Consider the following 24,291-nt stretch of genomic DNA (forward strand, 5'->3'; position numbering starts at 1 on the left):
CCTTATGGCCTTAGCACATGCTGTTTAGCTACCTAGGTCACTCTTCACCCCCTCTTTGTCCAGTTAAGCCCTGCACCCTCCAGGATGTAACGTCCTCGGGGAGGACCCAATAGAGTTATCAAGTTTAGCAAATAAAAATACAGTCCTCCTAGTTAAATGTGAATTTCAGATAAATGAATAAAATTTTAGTATATCCCAAATATTGTATGGGACATAGTTATACTAAAACGTTACTCCTTGTTTATCTGAAATCTACATTTAACTGGGTGCCCTGTATTTTTCCTGTCACCCGGACCCCCTGACCATCCTGTGTAGCCTCCTCCGTTAGACTGACAAGCCAGCGAGGGCAGGGACCCAGACTGATTCTTAGTGGTCACACGGTAGGCGTTTGATGTATACTTTTGACAGATGGAACAACTCGGAGACTGCTAATGTCATCATTCGCCCGTCTTTTACAAATGAAAAAATTGAGCAGGGCGAGGTGTGAGGTCATGAGAACTGTGTCCTGTTTCCGTCTACCCGAAGTACAGGCGGGCTGCCCGCTCTCTCCGTCCAAGAACCAGAAAATTAGCCGCGAGAAAACACCCCCGGAGACCCCGCCCATCTGGTGCCTGGAATTCCACCATCTGCGCTTTATTTCGCGAGCCGGCGCTGTCCTGGGTTAACCTGAAAGTAATCTTTGAGACTCCCCTTTCTGGCTTTCGGGGAGCCAGAGACAGACCGGACACTCAACTCTGCAGGAACAGACCTGGGCCAGAGTAGCCCAGAAGGGAAAGAAGACTGTGCTGGGGGTCCTTGGGAGGTTTCCTGGCGGAGGGGGACCTTGGAGCTAGGCACTGAGGCAGAGTTTGTCAAATGAAGAAGGGTATCCGAGGCCGACGGTACGGCGGGAGGGAAAGATGGGGAGGGGCGAGAAACTGTAGAGTTACGAGAAAACAAGTAGAAGTCTTCCCAGAAATTTTGACAAGATTTTCCCAGGGCCAATGCGTAGGTTCCCCGGAACTCATCACTCCCGCCACTGAGATGCTCTTGCTTCGACTCAAACACTCGCCTCTCTATAATTCCCACTGCTCTATGCCAAGCCCTATCCTTACTTCCACCTCTCACTTCCGGTGTCTAGGATCCCGGCCGCTCTAGGATCCTAAAAATTCTGTCTAATGTTGCCGGTGGAACACACTTTCGCTGCACCCCTGCGTGCGAGCCCCTTGCCTCTTTCCTTGGCATCAGCCAGTAGAAGCGAAGATCTTCAGTGGGTGGGCGGTACGTCTTCTAAGGGGCCCAATGGTAATCGAGAATCGTTGAGCGCTTTACCAGTCACGCCGCGGAGTGGGCGGGGCTTCCTGCCTGGACTTGCAGACTCCCCGGGCTGGGCGAGCAGGCGTGTCGCTGGTTGAGAATCCATGTGGCGGGAGCTGTGGACCCTGGTAGCCCGGGCGGCACGTGGGCCTCGCAGGTGGGGCGACCTGGGGAAGGGGTGTGACAGCGTAGGGCGCTACTTGGGCCCCAAACCTTCTCCCTGGGATTTGGGGGCACAGTTCCCTGCGGCAGAACCACCTTTCCCCTTCTTCCAAGCCCCAATCTGTCCATCCCCCTGCCGCAGAGCCCACATCTGTGTCAACTTCTGCTCTCAGAGATCTCAATCCAGTCATCTTCCGGCCTCAGACCTTCCAGTCTGTCCATCCCCCAGCCGCAGAACTTCCACTTGGGTCAGCTCCCGACCATCGAGCCCACTATCCACCTGCCACTCTGACGGCAGAACTTCTCAGATGCACTGACTGATTCTCCTCCTCTCCAGTCCCAGACCGTGCACGCGCCAGGGCAGTGGCGCCCCGGCTCCCGGTTCCGGAGCCACTATCTTCGCGCTGAGCTCCGGCCAAGGCCGCTGCGGCATCGCGGTGATCCGAACCAGCGGCCCCGCCAGCGGCCAGGCCCTCCGGAGCCTCACAGCCCCCCGGGACTTACCCCCGTCCCGCAAAGCCTGCCTGCGCCTGCTTAGCGACCCCCGCTCTGGGGAGCCTTTGGACCGCGCGCTGGTGCTTTGGTTCCCGGGTGAGGGGCTCCAGATCCAGAACCGCATGTAGCTCCGATGACCCAGCTTCCTCCTTCCAGGCGTTGCCCAAGCTGTATCCTCCTGACACCTATCTCCTCAACATACTAGGTCCCCAGAGTTTCACGGGTGAGGATTGCGCGGAGTTCCACGTGCATGGAGGCCAGGCTGTGGTGAGTGGTGTCCTGCAGGCCCTGGGTGAGTCTGCAGCCTTGGGTTTGAGGTATGGCTATGTCGGTGGGCCTAGGTAGGGACCAGGGGGGCTCAGGACCCTGGACCTTCCCGTAGGCAGTGTGCCAGGGCTGCGGCCTGCGGAGGCAGGCGAGTTCACCAGGAGGGCGTTCGCCCACGGGAAGCTGAGCCTGACCGAGGTGGAGGGGCTGGCGGATCTGATCCATGCAGAAACCGAGGCACAGCGGCGACAGGCCCTGAGGCAGCTAGATGGGGAGCTGAGCCATCTCTGCCGCGGCTGGGCCGAGACCCTCACTAAGGCAAGTACACCATTCGCTCATACCTTGCCTCAGAGACCCTACCTAACCATCTCCTATATTAGCGCTTCCTGTCTATGAGCCTCCAATCTGACCCTTTATGTCGGGCTGGACCTGGGCACATTGAGGGGTAGGTTTCTGTGTGATCACACTATCCACCCCTCCCTCCCTCAGGCTCTGGCCCACGTGGAGGCCTATATCGATTTTGGTGAGGATGACAACCTGGAGGAGGGCGTCCTGGATCGAGGTGGGTCTGCCTGTTTGGGGGGTGGGAGGTGGGGACATCTGGCATCTCAGCCCCCAGAGGCCTCCGTACTCCCTCTCCTTTCCTCCATCCACAGCTGACAGTGAAGTGCGGGAGCTGGAGGTGGCACTGGGTGCACATCTTCGAGATGCCAGGCGCGGACAGAGGCTCCGCTCAGGGGTTCATGTAGTGGTTGCGGGACCTCCCAACGCCGGCAAGAGCAGCCTAGTGAACCTGCTCAGTGCGTGGTCAGGGGGCGGGGCCCAGGGCAGGGGGCTAGGAGCGGGCGGGGTGGGGGTGGGTGGCTACCGAGCTTTCAGGGATGGGGAAGGGGCCAGGGAGGTCGAAGAAAAGGTCCAGCCCCGGGGTGGGGGTAGGGTGGGGGTGGAGCCTCGGGGGAGGGGCTCCCTCATCTCCACTCCGCCTCCTTCCTCTGACCCCACCCCCAGGCCGGAAACCTGTGTCCATCGTGTCCCCGGAGCCGGGGACCACCCGAGATGTGCTGGAGACCCCCGTGGACCTGGCCGGGTTCCCGGCGCTGCTGAGCGACACGGCGGGGTTGTGGGAGGGCGTGGGGCCTGTGGAGCAGGAGGGCGTGCGGCGCGCCCAAAAAAGGTGGGCAGGCAGGGCGGTGGGAGGGGGAAACGGGGCCCTTCCGCTGCTGTTTCAACCGGTTGCATTTATTTTTCATTCTTCCTTAATGAGGAAAGGCTACTAAGCCCCATTAAGCGGGGACCCAGCTATTTGGGGAGGGCAGCTTTTTAAGTTCGGCTTCTGCCCCTGCCCCTGCCCAGTGCTCCTAATTGCTCAACTCTGAGGTCCACGCTCCGTTTTCCCGCTTCCCCAGGCTGGAGCAGGCTGACCTCATCCTGGCCGTGCTGGATGCTTCTGACCTGGCCTCTCCGTCCAGCTGCAACTTCCTGGACACCGTTGTCATCCCTGCAGGAGCCGGGAGCCCAAATGGGTGCAGCCAGCGCCTCCTGCTGGTGCTGAATAAGTCAGACCTGCTGCCAGGAGGCCCAGATCCCAGTCCTGACCTGCCCCCTCACCTGTTGCTGTCCTGCCTGACTGGCGAGGGGCTGGATGGCCTCCTGGAAGCGCTGAGGAAGGAGCTGGCTGCATTGTGAGCCCCCCTTGCCTATTGGGCAACCTCCTTCTGTCCAAGTTCAGGGGCTGAGCCACTGGCTTTGGGCACGAACCTACCCTGACTTCTCCAACCTACCCCAAAAACTCAGTTTTTGTATCTAAAAAATGGGTATGATTATCCCCCCCTTTGAATGTTGAGAGAGACCCCATCCTTTGTCCCTTCCAGGTGTGGGGAGCCATCCACAGGCCCACCACTTCTGACACGGGCAAGGCACCAGCATCACCTCCAGGGCTGCCTGGATGCCCTTGGCCACTACAAGCAGGCGAAAGACTTAGCCCTGGCGGCCGAAGCACTGCGGGTCGCCCGAGGGCACCTGACCCGCATCACCGGTGGAGGGGGCACTGAGGAGATCCTGGATATCATCTTCCGAGACTTCTGCGTGGGCAAGTGAGGGGGCGGCCAAAGCTCAGACCCAGGCTGGGCGGACACCCAGAAGCCTTGAGGCATCTGGGAACAGCTTAGTCCAAGTGGGAGTCTCAGCCCCTAGGGGAAGAACTTGACCCCAAACGGTGAAGCCTCTATTGCTGGTTGTGACCAAGCTACAGCTGTCCAGATTCCCTAGCAGGGACTTTCTGGGGGTTCAGGCCCAGGAGTGGGGCTGAATGGAGGTCTCTTTTGGCACCTGATGCTGGGGGACTAGGAGTGGAGGGTTGGGATGGAGGTCAGAGGGTCTCAGGGGTCTTTGTTTCATAGTTTTTAATTTATTTTGCAAATACCAAAGGAATGTAAAAAACTCAGGTGATCCGGAAACGTTTAAACACCCCCCTCCCTGGGGTCACGGCTTAACGTGTATACTTCCAGAACTTTCTCTGCATGTTTGCATACTTGTGACTGCACCTATAAAGTATGTTGTATCTTGTATTTTGTACACAAATTGGTGTTTATTGCTCTGCAAGCTGTCATTCCTTTTTGTAGTATTAATCTTGAAACTTTGCTTCTTTTTTTTTAATTTTAATTTTTAAATTTTATTTTATTTAATTCTTTTATAAGTTTATTTATTTATATTTTTGGCTACATTGGGTCTTCGTTGCTGCATGCAGTCTTTCTCTAGTTGTGGCAAGCAGGGGCTACTCTTCGTTGTGGTGCACGGCTTCTCACTGTGGTGGCTTCTCTTTTTTTTTTTTTTTTTTTTTTGCGGTACGCAGGCCTCTCACTGTTGCGGCCTCTCCCGTTGAGGAGCACAGGCTCCGGACACGCAGGTTCAGCGGCCATGGCTCACAGGCCTAGCCACTCCGCGACATGTGGGATCTTCCCAGACCGGGGCACGAACCCGTGTCCCCTTCATCGGCAGGCGGACTCTCAACCACTGCGCCACCAGGGAAGCCCTGTGGTGGCTTCTCTTGTTGCGGAGCACAGGCTCGAGGCGCGCGGGCTTCAGTAGTTGTGGCGCGCAGGCTCTAGAGCACAGACTCAGTAGTTGTGGCGCATGGGCTTAGTTGCTCCATGGCATGTGGGATCTTCCCAGAGTAGGGCTTGAACCCGTGTCCCCTGCATTGACAGGCGGATTCTTAACCACTACGCCACCAGGGAAGCCCTTAATTTTTATTTATTTATTTATTTATGTATTTATTTATTTTCTTTTTGGCTGTGCCACATGGCATGTGGGGTCTTAGTTCCCCGACCAGGGATTGAACCTGCGCCCCCTGCACTGGAAGCACGGAGTCTTAACCACTGGACTGCCAGGGAAGTCCTGAAACTTTGCTTCTTTTATCTTCAAAGTGACTTGCAAAATCCCTACTTCCTTTTCATGCTTAGTCATTCATTCAGTGATTCATTCACTCATTCAGTGAATATTTACCAAGCACCTACTATGTGTTAGAATTGTACACATCATTTGATGGGATCTTCATAACAGCACAATGCAGTGGATATTTTGTTACAGTTTTATAGGTGAGGAAGCTGAGGTTCAGAGAAGTAGTTAGTTGCTGGAGGTCCCCAGCTTGGGATTTGCACATAGGTCTGTTCAAGTTCAATTTGAGTTCACTGCAGGCCTTCTGGGCAACAGGCCGTGTGTAGAGGGCTGGGATCATTGAGGGGAATAAACAGACATAACTCCTGCCCTTGTTAAAGAAGAGACACAGTTCCTTTTGGTGAGGTCTGATGGCTGCTGGGCAAACTTGCAATGAGGAGACCTGACCTGGTCAGGGGTGGACATAAAGGCAGGCTGCCCTGCAGAGGTGGCATCTGCACTGACATCTGAAAGGTGAGAAGAAGGAAACCAGATGGGAGAGGCTAGCGAGAGCATCCCAGGCGGAGGGCACGGCACGTGCAAAGGCCCTGAGGTGGGAGCATCACGGTGTGTTCGAGGGACAGCAAGGTGGCTAGTGTGGCTGGAAGTAGAGTGATGAGGGCTAGAGAGGAGGGAGAAGAGGTCCAGGAGGAGAGGAAGATCCTGATAGCGAAGCCTTTGATTCCAAGACTTAATGGGTGACCTGATGTGGCGGTGAGGAACCAGCAGAGGGCGCTTTGCTCTAACAAAGAAGGTGCCTGGCAGTCCAGTGAAGCTCTGGGCCCCTAAGGTCCCAGAAATCCAGACTTCCACACCCACCTGGTGGCATATGAATGGTTAACTCCCCTTTTGCCAGAGGTGGACATGGAGTCTCAAATAGGGTCAGGATCTTTTCCAGAATCAGAAAAAAATCACCTCTAGTAGTTGAAGATACAAACTCCGGTTTCAGGGGACACATGAGCAGAGTCTGGGAGGTGTCCAGGGCCCACCACCCAACTAAAGGGACCTCCGACCCCGTTTCTTCATGACTTCATTGCAATATGTCACAGTCTGTTGATTTGTTTGCTTGTTCGACAGCTGCTGCCCCCCCAACCCCCACCATAAAAGGCTTCTGGAGGGAAAGGGTCACTCCATGAGTTTAGTGCATGGATCTTACTATTATGTCCATTTTGCAGAAAGACAAGAAGAAGCAACAATGTGGGTCTAGAAGACATGGGTGCCCAGATGTCCTCTGTGTGGGCAAGGCCTGGAGGGCTCCCAGGAGGGGTGAGTGGGGTCTGGGTTGGGGAGATGCTTTTGGGGAAGGATGCCTGGGCCCTGGCACACAGCTGGACTGAGGTCCTTGGCTATGGTCCCTTTTTCCAAGAAGGGAGAGGCAGTTTGTGGGAAGCAGCCAGGGGGGGTTATTTATAGAGGTCACAGGAAATCCCCAAAGAGTCAGAACCTCACCCAGCGGCTGGACCACAGGGTCTCCCAGTTACTCCCTGACTGGTACTCAACCCCTACCTAGCTCCCCGGGGTGGGTGGAGATGGGGAGGACACCAGCCTGGAGAAGTCAGAGCTACAGGATCAGGGCTGGGAAGAGGGAAGGATGGGGCCCAAGAGGTACCCAGAGGGAGCAAGAACTATACCTGGGGCATCTAGGGGGGCTGCCTGGAGGAGAAATCTCTAGGGCTGGGCCTTGGGGGAAGAAGAATTTGCAGGCAAGAAAAAGGCATTCTAGTCTGAGGGCACAACACAAAAGTCACTGAGTAGTCAAAGAGTCAAAGGTCCAGGACAGCTGGAGGCAAAGGCGGCATTGTGTGTGAGGAGGGAGGGCACAGGAGAGCTGAGGAACTGGGCTTTGTTCCCAGGGTAATGAGGAGCCATGGAGGATATGTGAGCGGGAGAGGCACATGGTCAGATCCCATGATGAATAGATCGGGTGTGGGGGCTGATGAGAAGGATGATATTGGGATGCTCTGAATGGGAGAGACCAACCAAGAATCAGAGACCTGTGCCCATGGGTCCAGAGAGTTAAGGATGATGATGATTATTATTTTGGCCGCACTGCACTGCTTGCGGGATCTTAGTTCCCCGATGAGAGATCGAACCCTTTCCCGCTGCAGTGGAAGCACGTAATCTTAACCACTGGATGGCCAGGGAAGTCCCTAGGATGATTATTATTACACTTATTTCTAGGTGAGTAAATGGAGGCTGAGATTGACTGAGCCAAGATTTGAATGCAGGAATGTCAGAGTCTGGAAGCCAAACTCAGGTGTCCGACGGTTGCTTGGGACTGGCTGCTGTCAGCATCCTCCCCAGGACTCCAGGCTGCTCAGGCAGTAGGCTCAGGGTCAGGGACGTCCCTGCTTCCTTGGGGCCTCCAGACTGGCCCGTCTGGGCGGCCAGGCCTGGCTGACCCTCCTGCCCTTGCTTGGCGGGGCCCCAGCCGAGTGTTTCCTGCAGCGGCCCGTCTCTCGTCCGGGTTCCTGTATCCAGGAAATATCGCTCCTTTGTCCCTCCTGACTAGCCTGCCCTAAGCGTGGCGTTGCCAGCCTCGGCTCCTCGTGATTCATCCCCTCCCTGTCCAAGGTCCCAGGGGATGGGCTGGGAGGGAATCAAATCAAAGTGGAGAGACAGACAAGCTGAGATTCTAGACCACAATTTTTTGTGTGTGTGTGGTATGCGGGCCTCTCACTGTTGTGGCCTCTCCCGTTGCGGAGCACAGGCTCCGGACACGCAGGCTCAGTGGCCATGGCTCACGGGCCCAGCCACTCCGCGGCATGTGGGTTCTTCCCGGACCAGGGTACGAACCCGTGTCCCCTGCATCAGCAGGCGGACTCTCAACCACTGTGCCACCAGGGAGGCCCTAGACCACAATTTTTAGGCCATTTACCACCAATGGCCATTTGCTTTGTTTCCTGGAGTTTTCACTTCTCAGGGATAAAGTCCCAGGAATGGGGTTGCTGAGACAAAGGATTTGTATGTCTTCACTTTTCTTTTTTTGGCCACGCCACACAGCTTGCGGGATCTTAGTTGCCCGACCAGGGATTGAACCCGGGCCCTGGTCAGTGAAAGGGCAGAGTCCTACCCACTGGACTACCAGGGAATTCCTGTCTTCATTTTTATTAAATATCATCAAACTAATTTCCAGAAGGGCCAGGATGAGATGTGCATTTCTACCAGTCCCACAGGAAAATGCCCTTTTCTCTACATCTTCACCAGCAGTCGGTATTACAGCTTTTTAACATTTTTTCCCCCAGCCTGTTGGGTACGTTGTGATTTCCCTGTGTTCCTCTAATGTGCAAAATTTCCCCAGCTTCCTGCTAATTTAGTGATTGGTGAGTTGAAGTGCTCCCTAACTGGACACTGGTGCCCTTTCTAACATCCCATCTTCCCACCAAAAAACCTCAAACAAAACAAATGCCTGGGACTTTTGTGATATTGTTCTGGAATCATTTTGGCAAGGAGGAGGTCCTGCAAAACAGGCTGTGGTACCTCAGTAATTGTTGTCTGTACCTGGGGGAATCTCTGCAAACCTAGCAAAAACAAAAGCTACAAATAGATAATCTGCTTTTTCAGAAACCGCTTTTTATTTGTATTTATTTAAGAAACTGCTTTTTAAATATCTGCTATTTTTTTTTTAAAAATAGGAAAAAAATCTACTTTAAAAAAACACTAAATTGACAAAAATGTTGTCACAATGTGGGGTTTTGTAGGCATTTCATGAAACCCTTATTGACTATGATTTTGCCATTTCTCTTCATATGGAGATGCCTACAGCTTGGGGGAAGCTGGTGTCTACTCACGTTTGCTCCAGGTTGAAGGGTCTTCTGACCTGGGGACGCTGGGGATGGGATTCTTCAGCTTTCATCTTATTTCTAGTTTTTTTTCTCACTCAGAGCCTGGTGGTGCCTTTTCAAAGCAGAAATCATGACTCTGGAGTCTTTGAAGGGATTTGATAACATTTATTTAGTGCCACTAATATTTATATGGGCACAGACAGGGCTGGATATGGAGGGGAGAGAGAGTGAGGGCAGCACCCTCGTGGGCTCTGAGGGGTCCCCTGGACCAGATGCTCCCTCTCTCGGGGGCCTGGAAACTCTCAGGGGAGGACGAAGGTGAATTCCTGTTCTCACTCCCCCAGACCTGGAGCGCTAAGATGCTCCAGATGAGTGGGATGCTGTGGGTGCCTTGACCCGCGTGCACGAAGGGATGTGATTTTGGGCAAGGGCTGGGCAGAAAGTGCGTGTGTGATGTCGCCGTGTATCTCTGTGATGTCATTGCCTTGTCTCGGTGTGACGTCACCACCATGTCTGTGTGATTGATGTCACTGCATCTGTCACGTCGTCCCGGCATCTAGGGGGTGAGGGATTGTGTGGTGCGGAGAGAGTGTTAGGGGGTGTGGGTGGGGTGTGGCGGATGATGAGCAGAGGACGCAGGCCAAGGGCGCCCACTTTGTCGTGCGTGCGTCATCTGACTCCACCCTGGCTGTGTCCCTCGCCGTGGGCGTCTCGCTGCACCTAGTCTCCAGACCGGTGAGTCGGGGCCACCCCTCGGTCCTCGGGGCCTAGAGCCTCCTCAGCCACTGGGGCAGGAAAGAGATGGGAATACAATAGTCAGTCAGACAGACAGATGGCAGGACAAACCTCGCCGGGGCCTGCCTCTTACCCTGGGCCCCTTCTTGTTCCCAAGAACCCTAGGGCTCCTGCTGGTTTCAACCTCCCCTTAGATTTCGCCTTGTTGAACCTCTGTGGGACAGGTGGGACTGAGATGTGTGCCCATTATATAGACTGAGGTACAGAGGGGCCGCCTCCTGCACTCCAGGCCTCTGTGGCAGTCTCTCTGACACTCTCCCCTTTGCTCCCTAAGGCCCTGGGGATCCTGGGTGTTTGCCCAAAGTCTCCGCCCCCCCCCCCACCCGTCCCCCAGGCAGGGCCTCAGTTTCCCTCTTTGGTCTACACAGAACTGACCTAGACCTGGCCCCTCACTCATTCCCAGGAGGGTTTTTCTAATGAGCCTGCCCCTACTCACATGCTCCCATGGCTCCCCAGCCCCCTCGGGACAAAGCCAGATCGTCTGTATCTGGCATTCAAGGCTCCACCCTCTGTGCCCCCACCAGGCCTCCCCACTGGGGAATCAAAACCTGACAAAGTACCCCCCAAATTCTCAGAGCCATCACTTCACTTCCGCCCCTCCCCCTTGCCTTTGCAGGAGCCATCCCGCTGTCTGGAATGCCCCTCCCCCTCCTGGGCCTGCCAGAGGTTCTCACGAGGGGTCAGAGGTTGGCTCAGAGGCTGTTTCCTGATGGGGGAGGTGGGGGCCTCTGCCAAGTCCTGCTTCCGCTGGCCCCCTCCCTTCCTTCCCTGGCTCTTCCCTGGGGCCCCCGCAGCCTCACGTTCCTTGGCTGGCTCTGGTCCCCCCCCTTCCCAGCTCCAGGCTCTGTCCTCTACCAGGATTCACAGGCTCCAAGGCAGCCCTGACAGACATCCTTTAACTACTCCTGCTCACCAGCCTGCAAGGGAGGGTCATCCCTGGCCATTTTCAGAGACTGGGGCTCCTAAGCCCCATCGCTCATCTGGACCAGCACAGTCGCCTTCACCCCTGTCCCACGTTCCCACCTTCACCCTCCACAACAGCGACCAGAATGAGCCTGTGAACACCTGAGTCGGGTCACATCCTCTGCTGTTCACAGCCTTCCCAGGGCTCCCAAAGTCCTCACTGCAGCCCCAAGGCCCTGCCTGATTTATCCTGACCTCACCTCCTCCCACTCTCCCCTCGATCACTCAGCTCCAGCCACACCAGCTGCCTCACTCAAATTCACCGGGCATGGATGGTCTTGCCCCAGGGCCTTTGCACGGGCTGTGCTCACTGCCTGGTGCACCCTTCTGAGAATCCCCTCATGGCTCCTCCCTCATGTTCTTTAGTTCTCTGCTCAAATGTCACCTCCTCAGTGAAGCCTGCTCTGGCCCCGCCCCTCCCACCCCTGTGGAAAATTCCAGCCTCCTGAAGCTCCCTCATCCCTTTTCTGTCTCACGCATCACCAAGGGTCCCTATCACGGCTCACTCATCTGGTTTGTCATCCATCTCCCCCACTAGACTGTCAGCCACGCGAGGGTGGGGATTTGGATTTCTGTGCCTTATTCCTCCCTGTGTCCTCAGCACCCAGCAGCTGCTCAAGAAATATGGGTTGAATGAAAAAACAAATGGTCATAGTGATGGCAGAGAACTTGAATCGACACTCGCTGTGTGCTCCGCTCAGAGCCAGGGCTGAGCTCCCATCTTCAGCCTTCCACATTGTGACTTGTGCCATCTCTAGCCACGTAGTCGCTAAACCAATATTCACTTATTATTTGTCTTCACCTCCATTGTGTTGTGTTTTTTTAATTTAAATAAAGTGATCTCCAAAGGATGCTCAGTCTTACCAAGTAAAGGAAAGCTGGTGCATTTGCCATGAATAGAAAACCACTTAAAAATGTTCAATGAAAAAGCAAGACCATGTTCTCAAGTGCAGCTGACGCCGGAGCCTGGGTCTGCCCTCCCTCTGTGAATACAGGAGAACTGCAAGGGTCTGGGAGGCCTTAGAGTGGGTTAGCAGCAGCGCAGACTTTCTCGAAGCCCAGAGGAATGAGTGGAAAAGGAATCAACAGTCCCCATCATGGGGTGGGTGATTTGATGCGGGGCCTCGGATCTGGCCCCCTGTTGGGTGCATATAAAATTTGGACGTTACGATTCAGTCACTCACTGGCTGTCCACTGAGTGCCTGGCCGAGCTGGGGCTCAAAACCAGAGCCGAAGGAAGACCCCAGCCTGCTCATGCCTGGCCCCTCTCTCAGAGGAAGGCAAATCAAGGCGGGAGCCCATGGGCCAGAAGCCCTTCCTGTGATACTGCAGAGAGAAGCAGGAGGGGCCCAGGCTTAAGTACACATTGTTTCCTCCATGGCAGGGGGCGGGGGGGTACGTCATTTGGGGTAAACAATGTCAAGAGCTTCCCCATCCTCAGCTGGGACCGGGACAGGCTTGGACAGGGAGCCTGGCTCCAACCCTGACTTGCTGACGCACGACCCCGGGCTGATCACTTCCCTGGGGCCTCAGTTCCCTCCTCTGAGAAATGGGGATAATAATAGAACCTCCTTCCTTGCCATGATGGCTTCAGGCCAAGATGGAGAGAGGAAAACTGTTTGCTCAGAGCAGGGTCTTCTCCTTACCCACTTGCCTCCCTCTCTGTAGGCTGCCTGAGGCTGAGGGATTTCTCCCAGGCAGAGCTATCCAGAGCGAGGGGACCCAGTTCCGTAAGGGGGTGAGCTCCCTGTCAGAGGGAGCATGTAAGAAGAGGCATAGTGAAGATGGAGCTGGGTGCGGAGGACCGTAGGGAGTTAATGACAGACATTTTGGAAATCTTTTTGGCCCCAAGGGCTTTGTTTAGCACCCTGGGGCTGAAATAGACCTAGCTTGACAATAGCCTGGTGGCAAAAGTGTTGATGGCACAGGCTTTGGGATCAGAGGGGTCTGACAAAAATCCCACACACCTCCTCGAACCTCAGGTCCTAAACTGCAAATGGGATGCCAATCCTAGGTCAGCAGCGTGGTCCTGAACAGGGTAGGGGGTGGGGGGTGGGGGGTGTAGGAGCGACCCTGGAGGGAGCACAGGGTGTTCTTGGAGCTGTGGTCTGAGTCACCTTCCCTGTGACGCACAGGTTGTCGTCCAACAGATGACCAGGCCCTGGGAGGCAGTGAGGGGGTCAAAGGCGTGGAGCCATCACCTGAACGTGTGCCAGGCACGCTCGATGCTCCCCTCTGAGGCCCTGGGTTCCTTGCTCCAGCCATGTGTGGACAGCACTTGACAGCTGGCAAAGCATTTGCACGCCTTTGATTTCAGAGACCCCCATTTTTATAGAAGTAGAAAGTGCGGCTCAGAAGGGTGGAGTGAGAGGCCCAGGGTCACTCTCGGACACTGCTCTCCCTCTTCCCCTTTCTCGGCTCCATTCACTTCTGCCACCCTAGTCTGGCCACAGGGCCTTTGCCCTGGCTGTTCTTGTTGCCTGGAGCACTGTTCCCCTTGCCTTCCCCCAGGACAGCTCTTGTCTAGCCTCCAGGTCAAAGGTCCCTTCCTCATCCGGGCCTTCACTTTCCTGTCTGGAGTCTGATCTCCTAGGTTCATGTCCCAGCTCTGGCTGTGTTACCTGGGGCATGATGCGCACCCTCTCTGTGCCTCATTTGCTTCATCCAGAAAGGGGGGATAACAGTAGCTCACCCATGGATTAGGATTCTGAGGATTAAATGGGTTAATTGGGCAGAGTGCTGAGGACTGTGCCAAGATCACAGTAAGCATCCAATCGTGGTAGATTCTTGGTCACTCTTCTTACCCTGCCTCCTTCATTGTCTCTTTGGCCCACTACTCGGGAGTTTCATGAATGGAACTGTGTGTGTCTTGGTCACTGCTGTGTCCCCTGGGTCCAGCATAGGGCCTGGTATACAGCAAGCGCTCGATTAAGGAAGCAACAAGTGTGATACAAGCCTCCCTCCACCCCTATTCCTGTACCCAGCCTCATCCAAACCCTGAGAATGAACTGTCTCAGCCTGTCCAGAGCCTCACCTGGCTGATGCTAAGACACTGCTGGCAGGGGGTCGCTGGGACTCCAGGATCCTCCTCTTGAATTCCTCCAGCCCAGCTGGGTCTGCCGAGAGAGGGAGGGGTCAGCCCCGACCTAATGTCTTAGTAACCCCCGCTCCAGCGTCAGGGAATGGGCTGGCAACCCAGGATACAAGGTGGAATCCGCCACCCTTTCCTGGCTCTGCCCTCTGTCACTCACCAATGGGCGGGGGATTGGGGGCAGGGCCTGCAGGTCTTGGCACTGGTATTGGCTGCGACTGTGGGAAGAAGGGTGAAAGGAGGTTGGTGGAGGCCAGGGCTACCAAACACAAGTCCCAGGGAGTTTCCTGCCTCTCCACACCCTTGGAGACCTGAGTTCCTTCCAGGGCAGAAAAAACAGACTGATACCCATGGAGAAGGACACATGTGATGATGCATATATAATCACCTGTAGACACCTGCCTTCAAATGACTGGGGACTGCAGGGACCGGCTTCCCTTGGCAGCCCCCGGAGACCCCACTCTGCAGGGGTCCTGCCACGGTCTCCATTACAGCCTTGGTGCCAGCCTGACTCCAATCCAAGACCCCATTTGAGTCCATCCACCCACCCCAGCCACGCTCCAAACTGAAGCTGACCCACTCTGTAAACCAACTGGACCTCGATCCTCAATGCCATCCCTTGAAGGACCCCGAGAGGATCTTTCCAAACCTGAAATCCAAAACCAGTTCTGAACTCAGTCACCTAAAATCAGATCCCAACCTGAAAACAGAACCTCCCTTAGAATCAAAGCCTGACCTTAACCCAGTCCCAATGACAAACCTGATCTGATCATAACTTTACATCTAACTCTGACCATAACCCATCCCCTAGACCCAGCCGCTATGAAACATCTACCCCCCACCCCCACTCCCTCAGCCCCAGCCCTGCACTCCACTACGACCACCTATAAATACCTTCCCAGGGCCTCCCTGGTGGCGCAGTGGTTGAGAGTCCGCCTGCTGATGCAGGGGATACGGGTTCGTGCCCCGGTCTGGGAGGATCCCATATGCCGCGGAGCGGCTGGGCCCGTGAGCCATGGCCGCTGGGCCTGCGCATCCAGAGCCTGCGCTCCGCAACGGGAGGGGCCACGGCAGTGAGAGGCCCGCATACCGCAAAAAAAAAAAAAAAAAAAAAAACCTTCCCAATACCACACTCAACCCCAGCTCAACCTCAGACCTCAGCCTCTACCTGAGTTAGAACACCAGCCCAGCTTCAGCCTAAGATCAACATCCACCCGGCTTCTACTCTAGACCCAGTCTTGACCCGCACTCGAAGCCCAGGCTCACCTAATCCTTCACGTCAAATATATCCTAACAAACAGCAGCCACCCTAAATGCAACCCAATCTCAACTCCTAGCCCATGGTCAATGCCAATTCCAGTCTTAATGCCCATGAAGTTCTGAATCTGCCCTTGGCCCCAAACTTCTAATCTCTAGGCCCACCACCCACCTGAGCTTCAACTCCAGCCTCAACTCAATGCAATCCCAAACCCACTGAAACCCTAGATTCACTCTTCACCAAGTCCTTGATCCAAGAGCCACCCTGCATGTGACCCCTGACCCAACTTTTAACCTTTCCTCACAATCCAAACTCCAAACTCAACCTAATTCTAAGACTAATGAAATCTTACATGGAACCCTAACCTTAACCCAAATCAACTCTAGACACAGGAGTCACCAAGAACTCACCTTGACCCAACTCTAACCACAAATTTAGAGTCCACATCAAGCCTTTCTCTAGACCTGCCTTAACCCTCACCCTAAGCCCAGTATCACTTCCAATCCTTAACCTGGTGTCCCCTGATCCTTCAACTCAACTCAAACCCATCCCAACCCTGACACCAACACTGGATGAGTCGCTAATCCTAACCTTAAGCCAATTTTGAGGCCCACCTTCCTTCCTAAACTCAACCCCAATCCTTAACCCTTTCTTAATGTCATTCCCAATCCAAACTCCACCCCAATCCTAACGCCAATAAAATCCTTATGTTAATACATGACCATAATCTTAAAGCCAATTCTAGACTCACAGTCACCCATGTCTGATCTCAGCCTCAAGCCTAAATCCACCCTCAGTGCCTCAGCTCACCCCAATCCCAAAGCAACCACAATTCTAGATTTGTCCCTCCCTCAACCCTGGACCTGACAGCCACCCGACCTCCAACTCCAGTCTTAACCGGACACCTTTTCTCAATGCTGATCCCCATTCCAAGCCTGCCTCAATCCTAACATCAGTGAAACCAGTGAAATTCTCAAGTGAGTCTAAGTAACCCAACCTAGACTGGGAAGCCAACCTCAACACCAAGATAAAAAAAAAAAGAAAAAGTTCAAACCCAACTTCAACATCACCATCAGCTTGGCCTCCAGACCCACCCCCAACGCAACCTGAAGCCAGGGACCTCTGGCCCACCTTCGCCTTGATGCAGGTGTCCAGGGCCGAGCTGCTGACAGCCAGCTGCACCTTGAGCTGTTCAGCCTCCCTCTTCTTCTCCTCCAACTCCTTGGCCAGGTTGTCACGCTCCTTCCGCAGCACTGCCTTCTCCTCCAGGGCCAGCTGGGTCTGCCGGGCACATTCAGCCTGGAGCTTGGCCTCCCGGGCCTGGGCCTCCTTCTCCACCTTCTCCTTGGCCTCCTGACTGGCGCGCAGACCCTGTTCGGCCTCCAGCTTCTGGCGCTGGAGGTCCGAGTTCTCACGGGTCACACGCTCAATGCCAGCCCGCAAGCTCCGGGCCAGCTCCTCCACCTTGGAGCTCATGAGGATGGGCATGTGGTCGCAGGTTCTCCGGATGGAGACTAGTTCTGAGCTCATGGGATGGTACACATTGTAACCCAGGCTGTCAAGGGAGCGCGGGATGATGGAGTCCCTCCAGAGGTTGCGCAGCTCCACCTCAAACTTGTCCTTGTCCAGCGGGAGGCAGAGGGCCTGCACCTTCTTCAGACGGTCCTCCGCCAGCTGTCGCTCCTGCCGCTGCTGTTCCCGGGCTTTGCTGCACTCGGCCAGCTGCTCGTCCATCACTCGCTTGCCCAGCACTAGACCGTCCTTGTCTTTGGTACATACCACCTTCTCCTTTGCCAGCTCCATCTCCAGTGTCTTGGCTTTCTGGTTCAGTGTGAGGGCCAAAGCTAAGGGTATAGGACAATAAGAGTCAGGAAGGTTGGGGGTTGCCAAGAGACTGAGTGGGGAGTCAGCTACCCTGCTATCCACTGTCCATAATTGTAACCCTAACCCTAATCCACTCACCATCGCAGCTCTTGTTACTTTCCTTGAGTTGTTCTTGGCATTGTTTCTCATTCAAGATGATGGCAGCCATGTATCGCTGGTTGTTCACATAGATCACCTGTCCGGATGAGACACAGGACAGAGCTCAGTGTCCGGCTCCTGTGGGACCCCCTGCCCCCGGCGCTGCCCAGATTCTCAGGGCCAGGGCCTCAGATCCAGCACCCAGGTGGTCTGTGTTGGCATAGTTCACAAGGACATGGCTTCTCTACAGGGGATGCTGCTCTCTGATCTTCAAAAGTTGTTATGATTATAGACAATGGAATACTACTCAGCCATAAAAAGAATGAAATTTTGCCATTTGCAGCCACATGGATAGACTTGGAGGGCATTATGCTAAGTGAAATAAGTTAGACAGAGAAAGATAAATATTGTATGATATCATTTATATGTGGAATCTAAAAAATACAACAAACTAGTGAATATAACAGAACAGAAGCAGACTCACAGATAAAGAACAAACTAGTGGTTACCAGTGGGGAGAGGGAAGAGGGGAGGGGGAATATAGGGGTAGGAAATTTAAAAAGGGGTATTATGGGATTGTATGAAATCATGTGTGTGAAACTTTTGAAAACTGTAAAGCACTATAGAATTTAAAGGATCTTTCATTCATTCAGTTAGAAAAAAAGTTAAAAGAAACCCCACCTGGACTTCCCTGGTGGTGCAATGGTTAAGAATCTGCCTGCCAATGCAGGGGACATGGATTCGATTCCTGGTCTGGGAAAATCCCACATGCCGTGGAGCAACTAAGCCTGTGTGCCACAACTACTGCGCCTGTGCTCTAGAGCCCGAGAGCCACAACTACTGAGCCCACGTGCCACAACTACTGAAGCCTGTACGCCTAGAGCCCGTGCTCCACAACAAGAGAAGCCACCGCAATGAGAAGTCCACACACTGCAACGAAGAGTAGCCCCCACTGGCCTCAACTAGAGAAAAGCCCGCGCGCAGCAATGAAGACCCAACGCAGCCAAAATAAATAAATTAATTAATTTAAAAAACCCCCACCTCTTTCCCTAGGCACTTTAGTCAACCAAGATAAAAAAAAAGGTTATGATTAATACTATTTGGCAGTAAAAAGGAACAAAGCACTGATATATTCTACAACTTGAATGAATCTTGAAAACATTTACAGCCAATTAAAAATGGATTTTGGCTGTGCTGTGTGGCTTGGGGGAATCTTAATTCTCCAACCAGGGATTGAACCTGTGCCCTCAGCAGTGAAAGTGCTGAGTCCCAACCACTGGACCGCCAGGGAATTCCCCTAAAAACAGATTTTTTTTTTTTTTTGACAAGAATGCTGTTATGGGCTGGATTGTGTCCCCCACCCCAAATTCCCATGTTGAAGCCCTGATTCTCAGGACCTCAGAATGTAAACGTATTTGGAGAGAGGGTCTTTAAAGAGGCAGTTAAGTTAAGATGAGGTCATTAGGGTGGGTCCTTATAAGAGGAAATCTGGACACCCAGACATGCACAGAGGGAAGATGATGTGAAGACACAGGGAGAAGACAGCCATCAACAGGCCAAGGAGAGAGACATGGAACAGATCCTGATGGGCCTGGGAAGGAAACAATTCCACCAACATCTTGATCTTGTGCTTGTGAGAAAATAAGTTTCTGTTATTTAAGCCACCTGATTTGTGGTACTGTAAGACAGGCCTAGCAAACTAATACAGCTGCCAAGATCATTTCATGGGAAAGAAGATTCTCTTCAACAAATGGTTCTAGCACAACTGGACAGCCACATACTAAGGAATGAATTTGGACCCCTACCTCACACCATATACAAAAATTAGCTCAAGATGGGTCCAAGACCTAAATGTAAGGGCTTAAGCTATAAAAGTCCTTAGAAGAAAACAGGTGTTAACTCTGCATGACTTTGGATTTGGCAATGGTTTGTTAGATATGATACCAAAAGCACAAGCAACAAAAGAAAAAGCAGATAAATGGACTTAAAATTAAAAACTTTTGTTCATGAAAGGACAACATTAAGAAAGGGAAAAAAACAACCCATAGATGGGAAAATATTTGCAAATCGTGTGTCTGATGATGTGTCAGAATATATAAAAGTAAACTCTTATAAATTAATAATAAAATACAACACAATTGAAAAATAGGCAAAGCATCTGAATAGACATTTCTCCAGAGAAGATATATAAAAGGTCAACCAGCACATCAAAAGATGTTCATCATCTTCAGTCATCAGGAAACGCAAATGAAAACCATGATGAGATATCACCTCACAACCATTAGGATGGCTATAAGTAAAACAAAAAACAAGAATGGACAAGTGTTGGTAAGGATGTGGAGAAACAGAATTCTCAGGCAGTACTGATGGGAATGTAAAAATGGTGGAGCCACAGTGGAAAGCAGTCTGGCAGTTTTTCAAAAAGTTAAACATAGAATTACACTATGACCCAGGAATTCCACTCCTAGGTATATATACCCAAGAGCAATGGAAGCATATGTTCACACTAAAACTTGCACACAAATATTCACAGCAGCACTAATCACAGTAGCTAAAAGGTAGAAACAGCCCAAGTGTTTCATCAACAGATGAATGGATAAAACGTGATCCAACCACACAGTGGAATATTATTTGACTATCAAAAGGAATGAAGCACTGACACATGCTACAATGTGGATGAACCTTGGAAACATCTTGCTGAGAGTGAGAACCCAGACACAAAAGGTCATATAGTGCATGATTCCATTTAAATGAAATATCTAGAGTAAGTAAATCCATAGAAACATAAAGCAGATTTGTGTTTGTCAGAGGCTGGGTGAGGGGGAATGGGAAGTGACTGCTGATGGGGTTTCTCTTGTGGGTGATGAAAATGTTCTAAACTGAATTGTGCTGATGGTTGCCCAACTCTGTGAATGTACTAAAAATCATTGTTATGTACACTTTTTTTCTTTTTTCTTTCATCTACACTTTTTTTTATTATATACACTTAATTATTACTATTCTTTTTGGCTGCACCGCACGGCATGCAGGATCTTAGTTCCCGGACCAGGGATCGAACCTGTGCCCCCTGCAGTGTCCCCTGCAGTGGAAGTGTGAGTCATAACCACTGGACCGCCAGGTAAGTCCCTGTTATGTACACTTGAAATGGGCCAATTGTATGGCATGTGAATTAAATTTTAACTTTATAACGTTTTTTATGTCTTTAAAACTTTGGAACAGAACGCTCTGCAGAAATATAACAAGTAAAGGTATGAAGGGTGAAGAGGGTGTGCCTTTCTGTCACTTTTTGTCCTTACTCCTTTGGAAGCTGGCCCTGTCCTAATGACCTGGGCATGGGGGAGGACAGAAATAGCTCTGGAAGCTCCAGTGACTTCTGTTTTCAAAAGCCTTAACTACAGAAAGGGAAGATCTCAGGGTATGAGTTGGCTCCAAAGATGAAGTGGGAAAGAGGTTTTCTTCCAGTTGGAGGAAATGGCTCCCCAAAATACAGAAGTATTTTTCTGCACAGGTTCTCAGATGTCAAGATGATGAGAAGAATATTTACTTAGAACTAGTGCAATCTGACAATACAAAAAAAAAGTATCTTCTCTTGTTAAGGAGTGTTCAGGTACATCTTTATGAAGTAATTCAGGAGTCTCTCCCTCACTTTCCAGTAGCCATGGTTGCCCTGGACTCAGAGGAAGAGAACTAGTTGATTAGTGAACAAGTTTAAACAATCTGAAGGGTTTTCTGGAATATTTGTTAGGACATAAAGCAAGGAAGCTCTCAAAGACTAGTGGAGTTCCATCAAAAGACACAGGAGCCAGATTGCGGGTGTTCCTACGGCCTATTTCAGGATAATTTGACCATCAAAAAGATTATTACGAATGCTGAATAAAGAAAAATCCATGGCAAAAAAAATCTCTCTTGCATGCATCCTGGGTGGAGGTGCTTCCTTGACCCAGGCAGAGTGGGGTATAACCCTAAAAAAACCACACTGAGTTAATTTCCCCTTTCTCTCCCAGGGTTTCAGAGCCAGAAATGCAACTGCATTTGCAGAGAATTTAAGAAAAAAATCCGTCTCATAGCACCACCAGGATCAGGGAAAGATCAAAATTCGTACTTGGTACCATCAGACATGTGGGGCTGCCGTGGCAGGGGTGGGGCTACTCCCCAGCATCAGTGCCCGTTTCCTGGGGGTCCTTGGAGAAAACCCTGAGGGGTTCCAGGACAGAGGAATTTGTCAACTTGTGTGTGGGGGGAAGCTACGATTTTCAAAATTTAAAGTTGTAAAGAGGCAGATTCTTAGATTTCTAATATTTTATGATGGGGGCCATCTGGGATTCGGAGATGCGTGTGAGGGTCTAAAACTTTATGATACAAACAAAAAAAAAAAAACCCCAAAACCAAAAACAACAACAAAAAAGGGATTTCCCTGGCGGTCCAGTGGTTAAGACCCTGCGCTTCCACTGCATGGGGCATGGGTTCCATCCCTGATGGGGGAACTAAGATCCTGGCTCAGCATGGCCAAAAATGAAAAACAAAAACCAAAAAACAAAAGAATAAAACTTTATGATCCTGGGATTCCTAATGGCTCCTGGACCGGAAGGACATGCGTGTCCTGAAAGATTCAAAAGGGCCAAATCCCGGGAACTGAGAAGTCTGAGGGGGCTGCCCTTGTCAGGGGTGGGGAGCATTTGAGGGGGTACATGGTCCAGCCCTGTGGTCTGAGGGGGGACTTGCCTCAATTGGGGGTCTGAGGGGGACTCACCTTTTTCTGAGGATCTAAGGGGGACCTGCCCTGTCCTGGGGGAATGAGATGGGGAGACCTCACCCTTGCCTGGGTAGTTCTGAGGGGAGCTGTGCACATCCTTCCTGCCCAGTGGCAGGGGCTGGGTGGTCTGAAGCCCCAGTAAAGGCCTTTTCTTTCCACGGTCCCCTGCCCCAAACAGCCCAGACACCTCCTGTGGGAGAAAGAGAGCCTGCCCCTCTCCCCAACCCTTTCCTTCCCCTGCCCACCCCTTCTCTCACCCCATTCCAGCCAAAGCCTGAGGAGGCAACATCTCAGTGTTCCCAGGAACGGGACCTCCTCAGAGGCATCATGTATGTGTGAGAACATGGGGGATCTTGCTGAGTGCGTTTGACAGGAGTTGGGGGTACGAGGGGGGCTGACAGTCTCCACGAGACCCAGGGTTGCCTGTTTCTGCTCCTTGCTGCCCCCCGCCCCCCAACAAGCCACCTCTTCTCTTAGGCCTCCATTTCCCCTCTGCAAAAGGGATTTAAATCTTCTCCCTACCTCCTGGGATTCAATGAAGAGATAATATTTCCTAAGCGGACATCCAGCCTTTAGGCAAACCTGAGCCATTCATACTAATTACTAAGAATCCAACACTCTGAGCGTTTATTAAGCCAGCTCTTATTTGCAGCTAGTGTGTGCTGGTACATTCTGGGCGCTTTATACACATGAAGCCATGGGCCTAGGTCTGATAACTGACCGGATGCCCAGTTCAACTTGAAATCCAGATAGACCACAAATCACATTTTAGTCTAAGTGTGTCCCAAATATTGCATGAGATATACAGACAAAATACGCATTGCTTCTCTACATGGGCTCGGCACGCAAAATGTAGGGTCCGTGACTGTCCCTGTCTCATGAACGAGGAAAGTGAAACTCAGAGAGGTGAGGTGACCAGCCCGGGGTTCCCCGGGACGAGTGTCTGGCCTGTGGACTTACCCGGTCGGCCTGACACTGGCGGAAGCTGGCGTTGATTCGGTCCAGGTCGCGGCGGGTGTTTATCAGCATCTGCATGATGGCATCCTTGGCACGGGAGGTGAGGTTGAGCTCCTTGGACAGGTTGGCCTGGGAGGCTGTGAGCCCCACCACCTGGCCGAAGAGGCCGTCAGCCCGGCGCTCGGTGGCCTGCAGGTTGGATTCGGTACTCACGTGCGCGTTGCCGTAGACCATGAAGAGGACAAGGCCCAGGATGATGAGGAATTGGATGAGCGAGACAAAGAGGAAAAAATAGCGCAGATAGTACCAGCAGCCCCTCGGGCTGGCCCCTGCCCGTGAATAGGATCCCCCGTGCTCCATTGCCAAGCCCATCTCCTCCCAGCTTCTGCCCGGTGCACTGGCACTGCTCTGCTGGCTGGTCTGCTCTGGGTGGTGGCTCCTGCCCCTTCTAGACCTTGCCACGGCAGGGGGGAGGGGGGAAGTGTTTATATTACTCCTCTTAATACTTCCTTTGCCTGGCTCCTTCCTGGCCAGGAGGAAACGGGGGCTGTGGGTTATCACAACACTCCCACCCGGGCTGTGAAGGGAAGGGGGAGGGCACCAAATCATGTCTGGGCCTCTCTGATTAACACTGGGTGGGGCACCGGCTAGGTGACCAGGCGTCCTTGGCCTTGCTGAGCTTCAGTTTCCCCACCTGCCCTTGCTTTGTGCCCAGAGCTGGTCTCACCTGCCTATGACCTCATGTCAACATCCCCATCGTGGGGAGGAGGATACCGAGACGAAGGGAGGAGAAAGGACCGCCCGGGTGTCTCACTCTGGTCGTTTAGAGCTGCACTCACCTCCCCTCAGGAAGGGCTGGCTACAGATGTGTGCTCATCTTACATGGCAGGGATGATTACAGGAGCTAAATTGTGCGGAGCGCTTAGCTGAGGGCCAGGCACACAGTAGGTGCTCAGTAATTGGCACAGGAAGGCCTCACAGAGGGCTGATGGGTGGATGGCGTTGACGCGGGTTCCCCTAGCTGCATCCCACCCAATGCCCGGCTCATGTAGGCGCTTAGTAAGCACAGGCA

At 52.7% G+C, this 24,291-nt stretch overlaps 2 protein-coding genes across 3 annotated transcripts; one reads left to right on the forward strand and one right to left on the reverse strand.

The window, feature by feature from the left end:
• The first annotated feature begins 1,360 nt into the window (after positions 1-1,360).
• Positions 1,361-9,222, forward strand: GTPBP3 (GTP binding protein 3, mitochondrial). Of its 2 annotated transcripts, XM_060093850.1 has the most exons (11): positions 1,361-1,453; positions 1,796-2,049; positions 2,159-2,245; positions 2,336-2,538; positions 2,710-2,782; positions 2,877-3,020; positions 3,229-3,394; positions 3,627-3,902; positions 4,092-4,313; positions 6,831-6,921; positions 7,837-9,222. In XM_060093850.1, exons 1-11 carry the CDS (start codon positions 1,401-1,403, stop codon positions 7,981-7,983), a joined length of 1,716 nt encoding a protein of 571 aa, XP_059949833.1. In that variant the 5' UTR covers positions 1,361-1,400; the 3' UTR covers positions 7,984-9,222. The 2 variants fall into 2 exon arrangements, with proteins under 2 accessions (XP_059949833.1, XP_059949834.1); XM_060093851.1 differs by lacking the exons at positions 6,831-6,921; positions 7,837-9,222 and having other exon boundaries at positions 4,092-4,779.
• A 3,986-nt stretch (positions 9,223-13,208) lies between these two features.
• PLVAP (plasmalemma vesicle associated protein) lies at positions 13,209-23,591 on the reverse strand. The gene is made up of 6 exons (XM_060094454.1): positions 23,223-23,591; positions 17,510-17,606; positions 16,679-17,391; positions 14,450-14,507; positions 14,233-14,314; positions 13,209-13,359 (listed from the first exon to the last, which is right to left on the reverse strand). Exons 1-6 carry the CDS (start codon positions 23,589-23,591, stop codon positions 13,209-13,211), a joined length of 1,470 nt encoding a protein of 489 aa, XP_059950437.1.
• Positions 23,592-24,291: the final 700 nt, after the last annotated feature.

This window comes from Mesoplodon densirostris, chromosome 3, assembly GCF_025265405.1.
Source record: "Mesoplodon densirostris isolate mMesDen1 chromosome 3, mMesDen1 primary haplotype, whole genome shotgun sequence".
NCBI lineage: Eukaryota > Metazoa > Chordata > Mammalia > Artiodactyla > Ziphiidae > Mesoplodon > Mesoplodon densirostris.